Genomic DNA, 13,294 nt, shown 5'->3' with positions numbered 1-13,294 from the left:
AAGAATTCTTTATAGGTTATAAATAGAGTTTTTTGCATCATGTTTTTATTTTTATTTGCAAATGTTTTCTCCAAGTTTATCACTTTTCTCTTAAGAGTGCCTTAATAAGAGTAATAGTTTTAAATTTTGATTTGGTTTAACAGCTTTAAATTTTGATTTGTCTTGAAATTGGGTAGTGTCAGTTCTGTAACATTGTTCTTTTATGGGAATTGTTTTGGCTATTCTTTTTTTTTTTTTTCGTCCTTGTGATTGTGAGGCCTCCCCAGCCACTTGGAACTGTGAGCCCATTAAACCTGTTTTTCTTTATAAATTACCTAGTCTTGGGTATGTCTTTATCAGTGGCATGAAAATTAACTAGTAGAGTAAATTGGTACCGATAGAATGTTGTGCTGCTGTAAACACATCCAATGACTATGGAACTGTGTAACAGGCAGAGGGTGGAACAGTTTGGAAAGCTCAGAAGAAGAAAGGAAAATGGGGGAAAGTTTGGAACTTCCTGGAGACTTCTTAAAAAGTTTTGACAAAAATGCTAATAATGATAGAGACAATGAAATCCAGGCTGAGGTGGACTCAGATGGAGATCAGGAACTTACTGGGAACTGAAATAAAGGTGACTCTTTCTATGTTTTAGCAAAGAGACTGGTGGCATTTTGCCCCTGCCCTAAAGACTTATAGAACTTTGAACTTGAGGTAGATGATTTAGGGTATCTAGCAGAAGAAATTTCTAAGCAGCAAAGCATTCAAGATGTGATTTGGGTGCCGTTAAGAGCACTCTGTTTTAAAAGGTAAACAGTTTAAGTGTTCAGAAAATTTACAGCCTGAAGATGCAATAGAAAAGAAAAACCAATTTTCTGAGGAAAAATTCAAGCCTGCTGCAGAAATTTGCATAAGTAATGAGGAATAAAATGCTTATCCCCAAGACAATGGGGAAAATGTTTCCAGAGCATGTCAGAGACCTTTGCAGCAGCCCCTCCCATCACAAGCTGGGAGGCCTAGGAGGAAAAAATGATTTCATGGGCCAGGCTCAGCGTCCTCCTGCTGTGTGCAGCCTACAGACTTTGGGCCCTGCATCCCAGCTGCTCTAGCCATGGCTAAAAAGGGCCAAGGTACATCTGGAGGCATGGCTTCAAAGAGTGTAAGCCCTAAGCCTTGGCTGCTTCCATGTGGTGGTGAGCCTGCAGTTGCACAGAACCCAAGAATTGAGGTTTGGGAACCTCTGCCTAGATTTCAAAAGATGTCTGAATGTCCAGGCATAAGCTTGCTGCAGGGGCGGGGCCCTCGTGGAGAACTTTTGCTAGGGTAGTGTGAAAGGGAAATGTGGGATTGAAGCCCCTACACAGAGTCCCCACTGGGATACTGCGTAGTGGAGTTTTGAGAAGATGGCCACCATCCTCCAGACCCAATAATGGTAGATCCACTGACAGCTTGCACCATGTATCTGGAAAAGCCATATTCACTGCCAGCCTGTGAAAGTAGCTGGGAGTGGGGGCTATACCCTACAAAGCCAGAGGGGTGGAGCTACCAAAGACCATGGGAACCTACCTCTTGCATCAGTGTGACCTGGATGTGAGACATGGAGTCAAAGGAGACCATTTTGGAGCTTTAAGATTTGACTGCCCCACTGGATTTTGAACTTGCATGGGACCTGTAGCCTCTTTGTTTTAGCCAATTTCTCCCATTTTGAACAGCTATATTTACCCAATGCCTGTACCCCCATTGTATCTAAGAAGTAACTGACTTGCTTTTGATTTTACAGGCTCATAGGCAGAAGGGACTTGCTTTGACTTGCTTTGTCTGAGATGAGACTTTGGACTGTGAGCTTTTGAGTTAATGCTGAAATGATTTAAGACTTTGGGGGACTGTTGGGAAGGCATGATTAGTTTTTAAATGTGAGGACATGAGACTTGGGAGGGGCTAAGAGTGGAATGATACAGTTTGGCTGTGTACATACCCAAATCTCATCTTGAATTATAGCTCTCATAATTCCCACATGTTATGGGAGAGACTCAGTGGGGGGCTAATTGAATCATGGGGTTGCTTTTCCCTGTACTGCTCTTGTGGTAGTGAGACTTACTCGCTACCACAAGAACAGTATATAGGAAAAAACCACCCCCATGAGATCTGATTGTTTTATAAGGGGTTTCCCCTTTCACTTGGGTTTCATTCTCTCTTGCCTGCTACCATGTAAAATGTGCCTTTTGCCTTCCATCATGAATTTGAGTCCATCCCAGCTATGTGAAACTGTGAGTCCAGTAAACTTCTTTGCTTTATAAATTACCCAGTCTCAGGTATGTCTTTATCAGCATGTAAAAACAGACTAATACAGTTCTAATACTTTGTTTAACCTGTTCTTTGAGTGGATGCAACCCATAAACAAATACCTTTCATTTCTTGAGACATCACCTATTAAGTAAACATGTTTAGAAATGAGAAATAATTTTGCCTCAAGAATTTCTATTTCCTAATTTGTCTTTTGGGCCACCATGGGTTTCTTATATCAGAATTTCCTAAGACATGCTCCTCCTGTACTCTAAAACACACTGAACATGGAAGACTTCCCAGACTCCTTTGTTAAACAAATATAAGGGTACAGAGCAAGAGCCACTGGTACACCTCTCCACCTGGCAGTTGGAAGCTTGTCTGCAGTTTCTCACAATCCTTTTCTTAAAGACTATTTATTTCTTATTTCCCACCTATTTCCATCCCTGGTAAATGGGGAGAGATGGGTGTGTGTGAGACTGGAGAGATTAGTGGGGAAATATGTATACATTTAAAAAAATGCCCATTTCTGAGATTCTCTGAGAGTCATTGTATTATAGTCACAGCACAGAGCATGGGTGATGATACTATAGCAAAGATAAAAATGCCACAAACTCACGCCTGTAATCCCAGCACTTTGGGAGGCTGAGGCGGGTGGATCACGAAGTCAAGAGATCGAGACCATCTTGGCCAGCATGGTGAAAACCTGTCTCTACTAAAAAATACAAAAAAAATTAGCTGGGTGTGGTGGTACGCACCTGTAGTCCCAGCTACTTGGGAGGCTGAGGCAGGAGAATTGCTTGATTCCGGGAGGCAGAGGTTGCAGTGAGCTGAGATTGTGCCACTGCACTCCAGCCTGGTGCCCAGTGACACAGTGAGACTCTGTTTAAAAAAAAAATGCTACAAATTTGCTTAGGGCAATAGCAGGAACATTATTTATAATGAAAAGAGCATGCTATTTAGGAATAGAGAGCCCTGGGTTTAAATTCTAGCTCTGCCCTCATGCATGTGGGACCTTGACCGAGGTATGTTTACCTCAGTTAAGCCTCAGTTTTCCCAACAACCCTATGAAACAGGAAATTATATTTCCATTTTACAGATGCAAATTCAAACCGTAAGGAGATACCATTACATATACACTAGAATGACTGACATTTAAAACACTGTAAAGACCAATTTTTGGCAGGAATGTAGAACAACTAGAATGTTTATACACCGCTGGTAAGAATGTAAAATTGCATAACCACTTTGGAAAATTATTTGGCAGTTTCTTAAAAAGTTCAAAATGCATCTACCATATGATTGAGACATTTTACTTCAATATATTTACTCAAGAAAAATGAAGACATGTATTTCCTCTAAGAATTGTACGTTAATTTTCATAACAGTTTTATTTGCAGTAGTCCCAAACTGGAAACAACCAAAATGTTCATCAACAAGTGAATGCATAAATGAATGTGATGAGTGCATTACGTAGACTAGATTACTACTGGCAATAAAAAGCAACAACTACAAATACATATTGTAATGTGGGTGAATTTCAAAACAGCATGCTGATTGAAAGAAGCAAAACACAACATATAATCTGCAATTCCATTTACATCAAATACATCTCATCTATAGTATCAAAGAACAGATCAGTGGTTGCCTTAGGGTGGGAGTAAAGAAAGGAATGCACTGCAGAAAGGCATAATGCATTTTGTTCTGTAGCTTGATTGCAATACTATTCTTCTGGGTATGTATCGTTGTCAAAACTCTTCAAGCGGTGCACTTTGAATGAATGTGTCATTGTTTTGTTATTCCTCAACAATGTTGATTAGGGAAAAATAATTTGTTTAAAGCAAAAGTAGCAATGAGGTTTATAACACATGTAGAAGACCTGTGTCAATATCTTATATATAATCTATATATACATATCTTTATATATAAAATCTCAAAAGTACCAAAGTGGATGGGGTAGTGGAATTGAGGTATACTGTAATGTTGTAATGTGCAGAATTTCCAATGGAAGTGGAATTAAAAAGTTACAAATACAAGAGGCATGTGAAACTTTTTTGTGTCTGGATAAAAGAAAATAATTTGGAACATGATCCTATGTGTGTAGACCAAAAGAAGACGAGAGTTGAGCATAGTGCCCACTTTTTGCTGGGTCAAGGGGTGCCTAGACAGATGTCAGTGTGAGTGATGAGGCCTATAAATGAACTGAAAGAAAAGTAAGCTTGGACAGAAAGCAGAGGAGAGAATGTTGTGGTGGAGACTCATGGTTGCTTTGTCCCGCAGGTATGCTGGGGCCATCCTGGATGAGGATGTCTTCCAGGGAAAGGAGCTGGTCAGCAGTCGCTCGCTGCAGGCTCTGGTGGCGGGGCTTAAGGCCTACAGCACCTGGGAGAACATCAGCTGCCTGCAGGACTGCCGTGAGTGCACCGGAGGAATGGTGAGCCCCAAGGCCTGCAGCCCTGCAGGTCCCTACGATATGGGACACACTGGGGGAGCACTGTGGGGCGGGCAGAGAACATGCTTCAGAGTCAAAGGGAAATCCCAACTAGTGGTGACTCCAGGTTCCTTCCTTACCAGACTTGTAGTCTTGCGTGTCTCCCTCATATGATGCTGCCAGGACTGCTAGAGCTCGTGTCTGTAAAACGGCTGGCCTGGCAGGCAATACGTGTCATGAAACTTGGTGGGGCAAAGGTAGTCCACCAAAACTTGATGAACAGAGTGGGAAAGGGCCACTGAAGGTTCAGATGATCAAAGCTCCACTCTAATGTTTGAATACCTTGGGGAGAACACAGGAAATGACCTGTGTTCGAGGTCATTTCCCACCCCTGGTGAGGGCGCATCAGGTGGAACATTCAGAGACTTCCTGGTGTGCCCCCAGCCCCAGTCTCAGAGTGGACTGTGCGGTGAGAAGCACAAGGTGTGAGAAATCCCAATATGAACATTTGGGGGAGTTGAGGGAGGCTCTGAGAGCACCTGGATTTGTGTGCAATTGTGAGAGCAGAGGCCCTACAGGACTCTGCAGGTTTCCACACCCATGCAGGGGTCCAGAGCCTGTGGCAAAGTGAACCCAAGTTGGGTGTCTGAGAACAGGGCAAGCAGTATGAGGCTATGGGCCTGTGACGCAGTGGCACGGCAGGACTGCAGGACCTGCTCTGTGCTTCATTCCAGTGCTGGCCAGAGGCAGCCGCTCCCCGAACTCCAGACCACACCCCAGAAGAGAATGGGAGGAGGGAGCCCTGTTGGCTTTTGGTCTGTATTTAATGCTGAACTTCATCAAATATTTGCCTAAAAACAGCACCTCTGAACATGAAGTGGAAGATGAAGAGTTTTAGCCTCAGTAGAAAATGGGTCAAGGGCAGCTGTAGAAAATAAAAGGGGAAGGATAAATTTCTGGAAAGCCAATTCCCTTAGTGTGGAGCTAACAGATTGTACAGAGGGGCCATGGTGAAGATGGGCGGAGCCTTCATAAGAGGCAGAGCTGAGGGCAGAGCCTGAGGGATCCCCCATGTGATCCATGGTGTTCGTCCATCTGAAAGCCAGTGTGATCATTTCTTTTAGGTGGCTGAGTGAAGATGTGTCCCTGACGATGGTGGCAGGTGGGGCATGTCTGCTTCATTCCTATGCAGATGCTGCATGGGGTCCACATGGAAAAGAAAGGGAATGGAGAATAAAATAATAGCTGGCGTAGGGTGCAGCTGGCCAGGAATGAGGTTCTCCAAGGCAGCTGGGGCAATGGTTCAATGTATCTCTCCTTAGCTGAGGAGGGCCCTGCCAGGGGGTTAGTTTCCATCTGCATCTCCAGGAGGTGGCTGTCCCTTCAATCAGCAGGCTGGCAGTAGCTGGGAACACAGCCCAGGGATTTGGGGGTAGAGTAAGAAGGTTAGGTCAGCAGGTGGGGGGTTCGATCTAAAGTGGCCCTGCAGGCAGGGGCAGCCACATAGAGGGGGGTTGGGGCATTGCTGGGGGCCCTGAGCTCAGAAACCATAGCCTTGACAAGTGACTCAGCCTAAGGGCTCGCTCAGAACCCTCTGCAGGCTCCTGGTCCTCTGTGCTCCCATGGCTCTTTCCATTTCTCACAGTTCATGGGCAGATAGGCCCAAGGCTCTCTTACCCCCAGGCCTTTATAGCCTCCCTGCACAGAGACCCTCCTGTGTGCCTCTTGTCATCCTAACCCTCATCTCTCTGTCCTGGCTCCAGTGCTCATTATGGGAGGCCATATTTCCCCAGGGTCAATGCTGAGCCCTGGAAATACCACCCGGAACAATCACCCTTGCCTGCTCTCCAGTGGTCTGGCCTGTCATGCTCACCTGTGCTGCCCAGGACCACCCAGCAGTGCAGAAATGGCCCCACCCTGTTAGAGAAGACACAGTCCATGCTGGAATGCCAGGCCCCCAGGCATGCTGCCTCACAGCTCTGCACCTGGTAGCTCCTAAGCAACCTAGGGCAGAGGGCCCTAAAAGGCAAATGCTGTGTCCTCTGCTCACAATACTTCCGACACCAGATGTGTGGCTTCTCCATAACAAGCAGTTCTCTAATTCTCTGTGGACACTAATGGGGTGCTCTACAACAGTAGCCTTCAACCTTTTTGGCACCAGGGAATGGTTTTGTGGAAGACAATTTTTCCGTGGGTGGTGTTGGGGGTCAGGGGGGCAAGGTAGGGGGGATGGTTTCGGGATGAAACTGTTCCACCTCAGATCATCAGGCATTAGATTCTCATAAGGAGTGCACAACCTAGATCCCTCACATGCACAGTTCACAATAGGGTTCATGCTCCCATGAGAATCTAATGGTGCCGCTGATCTGACAGGAGATGGAACTCAGGTGGTGATACTTACTCCCATGGCTCACCTCTTGCTGTGTGGCCTGGTTCCTAAAAGGCCATGGTCTGGTACAATCTGTGGCCTGGGGACTGGGGACCCCTGCTCTACAATTTAATTCATTCTGACACTGGCTACCTGGAGATCTGCAGATTAAGGCTTCAGTTCCATGAATCTTCCCCCAACTTTGGATGCTAGTCACAAATAGTGTTTCTCTAGGTTACCCCCACTGGTTTTATTATTATTGAGACAGGGTCTCACTGTCACCCAAGCTGGAGTACAGTGGCACAATCACAGCTCACTGTAGCCTCAAACTCCTTGGCTCAAGAAGTCTTCCCTCCTCAGCTTCCCAAGTAGCTGGGACTACAGGTGCATACCACTTTATCTGGCTAATTTACTTTTGGTAGAGATGGGGATCTTACTATGTTGCCCAGGCTGGTCTCAAACTCCTGGCCTCAAGTCATCCTCCCAACACACTCTTCCAAAATGCTGGAATTACAGCTGTGAGACATTGTTCCTGGTCTACCCACAGTTTTGCCTAATTTGTGTAAAATTTAGGAATTCCCATAACCCTCTCCTTAGCTTCAATAATTCGCTATAATAGCTCACAGTACTCAGGGACACACTTAAATGTTTGCTGGAAATAATTAAGGATAGAGATGAACAGCCAGATCAGCTGAGGTCCAGAATGGTTCTGAGCATGGGAGCGTCTGTCCATCTGGAGTTGGTGTACACCACCCCACTCAGTACAGGGATGCGATTACCAACCTGGAAGCTCTCTGAACCACATATTTTAGGGATTTTTATAGAGGCTTCTTCACATAGGTATGATCAATTATTAACTCAATCTTTAACTCCCCTTTCCTTCCTGGAAGATGGCGGGGGTTTCAGGGAGGGCATAAAAGCTCTGAGTTTCTAACCATGGCTTGGCATTTCTGATGACCAGCCCCCATCCTGAAGCTGTCCAGGTGCCCACTAGGAGTTGCCTCATTAGAACAAAAGATGCTCCAACACCCAGGAAATTCCAAGAGGTTTAGGAGCTCTGTGTCAGGAACCAGGATCAAAGAGCAAATTTAGAACAAAGAATGCTTCTAGCATCCCTCTGGAAATTACAAAAGTTTTAGGAGCTCTGTGCCAGGAACAAGGGATGAAACAAAATGTGCATTTCTTATTAGATCACAATATCACGACCCTGATTTCTTTGTTCCTTCCCTTCTCCCCACCTCCAATCCACCTGATACCTAGCATGGGGATATTTGTAGAGACACAAATATTTGTTGAAAGAAAAGAATACGCATCTATTAATTGTTTTAAGCTCATATGCACACACACTGCATATTTTTCAGGCTGGAACTCCCTGCGAGTGAAATGTATGCTTGAGTCTGGGGCTACTGAGAGGATACTGAAGACCATCTCTCATTTTTTTTTTTTTTTTTTTTTTTTTTTTTTTTTTTGGTTTGTAGTACTAGGCAGATCTTGCTTTAAAAAAAAAAAAAAGTGTTTCAACACATATTTACTGTCTTTGAAGCCAGTAATCCTGGGCGTGACTTTGGGCCAGTTATTCCCACCCTGTTCCTCAGTTTTTCCATATATAATATGGAGATAAGCCTTCCCTTGTAGAGGTTGTGGGAGTTAAATTCTATGAGACAAAGAGCATAAAATGTTTAACACATGGACTCAGGAAGTAGAACTTGATGTTTTCTTGATGTGCCCAGGCTGGGGATTTGGAGAAAAAAGATGCCACATGGTCTCTATTGCTTGCCATTGTACAAGGTAGACAGGTGGTGGCAGAGCCCAGCACAATGAGACAGGCCCTGTGCAATAGCAGGAGCTCAGAGTACTGAGCGTAAAGTGGAGAGTCCACAAGCAATGCCACTTGAGCAACTTAAAGAATGAGCAAGAGCCTTCCAGGTGGGGCTGGAGGACCTGCCAGGCAGGAGAACCTGAACACAGGATGAGGGTGTGGGAGTCTGTGGTACACTGAGGGACACATGATGGGCATGGCTGGGTCTCAGTGAGGATGCAGGGGAGGAAAGAAATAAAGGGAAAAAGCAGGAACCAGATCTAGAGAAGGGGCTAGCCCTGTCTGCACTGCTGCCTGCAGCAGGTGCTCTGTGGTGCTGTCAGGCCCAGCACCACATAGTGCAGCTGATTTAGTGCACAGAGGCTCAGGCTGCAGCACTGCAGCACGATGCCTGGCACTTATGGACACTTCATGTCAGCTATTCTCACTTATTGCCATTTTACAAATGAGTAAACTGAGGCTAGACTATAAGGGCAGTGAGGGCAGGGACCAAGTCCTTGATCACTACAGCCTAAGTCTGACTGTTATGTGGAATATTCAGAAGGTAGTTGTGGACTGAGTGATGACCAGCTGACAGACAAATGGACAGAGAGAATGAAAGAAAGAATGAATGAATGAATAAATGCCCTGTGCATCTGTTTTCTTTCTTACCGTTAGAACTTGGAATTAATCCACAAAACTTGGCTCGCTGATCTTTTCTTGCTTTATTATTTTTTTTACCCTGAACGCTTTTTTTTTAAAAAAACAAACAAACATAATTTTGTTACTTTTGGAGGGAGAAAGAACAGTGGTTTTGCCTACAGACTACTCAGAAACAGAGCAGTGATGATATTCATTAGCTCTAAAACCTGCATAACCTGTCTTGACAGCTTATTTGTTGGGGACAAATCTTTATGTCAGTGTGCGTAGTTTAGGAGATGGGGGACTTGAGAAAAGGGGAGCATGAGAAATTATTGTACAGTTTACCAAGATAGGGGTGCATCTTGCACTAATTTTTGCTGCTACTCTTACCATAGGCCTCTGTGAAATCCTTTTCCTCTCAACTGTTAACTTCAGTGTTTGTTACCATTGTCTGAAGTGAGCATCATCCGTGGAGGGCAGCTTCTTTGCTGAGCAAAGTCTATTTGAAATCACATTTCTTGCAATATTTTTATCCATTACAAAAGTAATGCATATCCATTGTAGTAATTTTCGAGAATAAAGAAAAGCACAAAAAAGTAAAGATATTCCAAAATTATGCTTCTCAGAGATGATTCTTATTGTTTGCAGTATATTCTTTCTGTGCAGTATGTGTGTGTGTGTGTGTGTGTGTGTCTCTATTTGAAATGTTATAACCTCCCCTCTTCACCTAAGACTTGATATGGATATTGCTTCAACTCTTTACTACCACCTTACCTTGAAGTAAAATTTTCATAGCTGGTACCATTTATCTTGTAGGTGTACCACAATGCATTCAATCAATCCCTCAGCTTATGTCAAATTGTTTCATTATTATAAACAACACAATAGAAAACATTCCAGTACCTTGGTACCTAACTTATTTTTGCGCATACCTGGGATTGTTTTTTGGGAATCAAGTATTTAAATCAAGCCTGTCCATCCCATGGCCCTCAGGCCTCATGTAGCCCAGGATTGCTTTGAATGCAGCCCAATGCAAATTTGTAAACTTTCTTAAAACATTTGAGATCTTTTTGAATTTTTAAAAAATCTCATCAGCTATCATTAATATTTGTGTGTTTTATGTGTGGCCCAAGATAATTCTTCTTCCACTGTGGCCCAGGGAAGCCAAAAGATTGGACACCCCTGATTTAAATGATGAGTGGCATTGTCAATATAGGTTAAACCAATGTCCACTCCCACCAGCAGCTGAACACAGAAAGCTTAATTAGTTTCTAGACCAGTGGTTTTCAAATTCTTTTGACCTTAACCCAAAGTAAAAGATGTGCTTTTCTTTACAAATCTTTACAACCTAGTATTTGCAAACACACATATATGAAATTGAAAAAAGAAATTTTATGAAACAGTACTGCCTTACTTTTGTGAGGCGCTCTCATATTTTCTTATTTTGTGTCATTCTTTAAAAAGCAAGTCATGATACAGTAAACTGATTTCATGACCTGCTCATGTGTTGTAGCCTACTGTTTGTAAAACACAGCCCAGACTCACTGATCAAACAGAAAGGATCTTGCTATATATAGTTGAAAGCTGCAGGTCATCAGAGTGTGTGGTGATCAAAGGAAGCTGGAATTTCCAGGACATACATTTTCTAGCCCTGCTAGAAACCAAAATCTGGCTTCTGTTGAGACCAAAATATGATAACTTAGTTTTCACTGGAATGTTATTAATTCGGCCCTTGAGACTTAAGATTTTGTATTTGAAAGTGGAAAAGAGACAAAGGCCTGCAATGTCTCCTGAGCACTGACACAGAAAGTGATCAGTTCTTTCTAACTGCTTGGTTTATCTTGGATCTGGAAGGAATGAGTGCACACAGCAGCCCCGCAAGTTTGGCCTCACTAAGAACTCATGATCCCACCACTGTTGCTCTTGAACTGCTCTGTGGTTTCAGACCTTTGCATTCTAGGATTCTTTCTCTTCACAAATTGATGTTTCCATAACACTTGGTGGTCAGTTTAATAACATTATCACTCTGTGTTAGGAAATCACGAGACAGTCTTAAATTGGCTATTTCTACAGGAGTCTTGGCAATTTGTGCTTTCTTTGGGCAGTGGGCTGAATGTTGCAAGAGTAATATTCTGTTACTTAAAGAACATTCTTAGCAGTGAGGTAGATACATGCAGAGTACAAATAGAAGGGAAACTTTGGAATTAAATCATATTTTAGTCTTTTACTTCTTTGTTTCTGAGTTACAATTTTTCTAACTATCTTTACCTTTGTGGTATAATCTGTTTCTTTTTGTGCATAAAACCTGGGATAAATGAGATTTTACAGAAAAAAGAAAACTTGTTCACAATATGATCATTAAACGGACGGTACGGGTTCAAATTTCCATAATTTATTTTCCTGCAAGCACTTCAAAGCCTCAATGATTGCTGATTAAGAATCATTGCTAAGTATCACTAAGTTCTCGTTATGTACAGAACAGTGTACTAGGTACATGTTCCTAGGATGCCAGGTAATGTGAGGGGGCACTGTACGCTGTACATGGAATTGAGAGGAGGCCCTGAGTTTTCAGCATTAGGAGACTTCTGATCAAGATGCAGTAACAGGCGGCAGATCTACCCTTTTGACAGAAACAATAAAATAATGGACTGTATATTTAGGCTAAACAGTTTGGAAGACACTGGATATCAGACATTGAAGGACAGTGATCTTTGAGACGAAGGAAATAAGTCAGATGAGCCTATGACTGCCCCAGTTTACTGCCTTAAGAGAGTTTATAATTTATATATGTGTATATAAATATATTACATATGATTTATAATTTTATTTTTTAACTTTTTAAACTTTTTTTCTAGGTTCAGGAGTACATTTGCAGGTTTGTCATATAGGTTAATTGTGTGTTATGGGGGTTTGCTGTACAGCTAATTTCATCACCCAGGCAATAAGCATAGTACTCAATAGGTAGTTTTTTGATCCTCACCCTCCTCCTACCCTCCTTCCTCAAGTACACGCCAGTGTCTGTTGTTCCCCTGTATGTGTCCATGTGTACTCAGCGTTTAGCTCCCAGTTATAAGTGAGAACGTGTGGTATTTGGTTTTCTGTGTCTGTGTTAGTTCGCTTAGGATAATGGCCTCCAGCTCCATCCTTGTTGCTGCAAAAGACACGATCTCATTCCTTTTTATGGCTGTGTAGAATTCCATGGTGTATATGTACCACATTTTCTTTATCCAGTCTATCACTGATGGGCATTTAGGTTGATTTTATGTCTTTGCTATTGTAAATAGTGCTGCCATGAACATATGTGTGCATGTGTCTTTATGGTAGAATGATTTATATTTTTTGGGCATATACTCATTCATGAGATTTCTAGGTCAGATGGTAATTCTGTTTTAAGTTCTTTGATAAATTACTAAACTGCTTTTCACAGTGGCTGAGCCAATTTACATTCCCACCAGCAGTATATAAGTGTTCCCTTTTCTCTGTAACCTTGCCAATATCTGTTACTTTTTTACTTTTTAGTAATAGCCATTCTGACTTGTGTGAGATGGTATCTCGTAATTTTAATTTGCATCTCTCTAATGATTAGTGATGTTGAGCATTTTTTCATATGCTTGTTAGCTGCATGTATGCCTTCTTTGAAAAGTGTCTTGTTCATGTCCTTTGCCCACTTTTTAATAGAATTGTTTGTTTTTTTCTTGTTAATTGTTTAAGTTCCTTTTGGGTATTAGACCTTTGTTGGATGCATAGTTGGCAAATATTTTCTCCCATTCTGTAGGTTGTCTGTTTATTCTGTTGA

The 13,294-nt window shown here is 42.7% G+C and overlaps 1 protein-coding gene across 1 annotated transcript in view; it reads left to right on the top strand.

The window, feature by feature from the left end:
- ACOXL (acyl-CoA oxidase like) overlaps positions 1 to 13,294 on the top strand; it is a 319,336-nt gene that overhangs the window by 138,312 nt on the left and 167,730 nt on the right. Inside the window, 1 exon segment of the mRNA XM_017549848.2 lies at positions 4,540 to 4,693. Within this exon segment, the coding sequence (XP_017405337.2) occupies positions 4,540 to 4,693 (154 nt within the window).

The sequence above is a fragment of the Cebus imitator genome, unplaced genomic scaffold (genome assembly GCF_001604975.1).
Source record: "Cebus imitator isolate Cc_AM_T3 unplaced genomic scaffold, Cebus_imitator-1.0 Scaffold222, whole genome shotgun sequence".
NCBI lineage: Eukaryota > Metazoa > Chordata > Mammalia > Primates > Cebidae > Cebus > Cebus imitator.
This window is presented reverse-complemented; position numbering and strand designations above follow the sequence as displayed.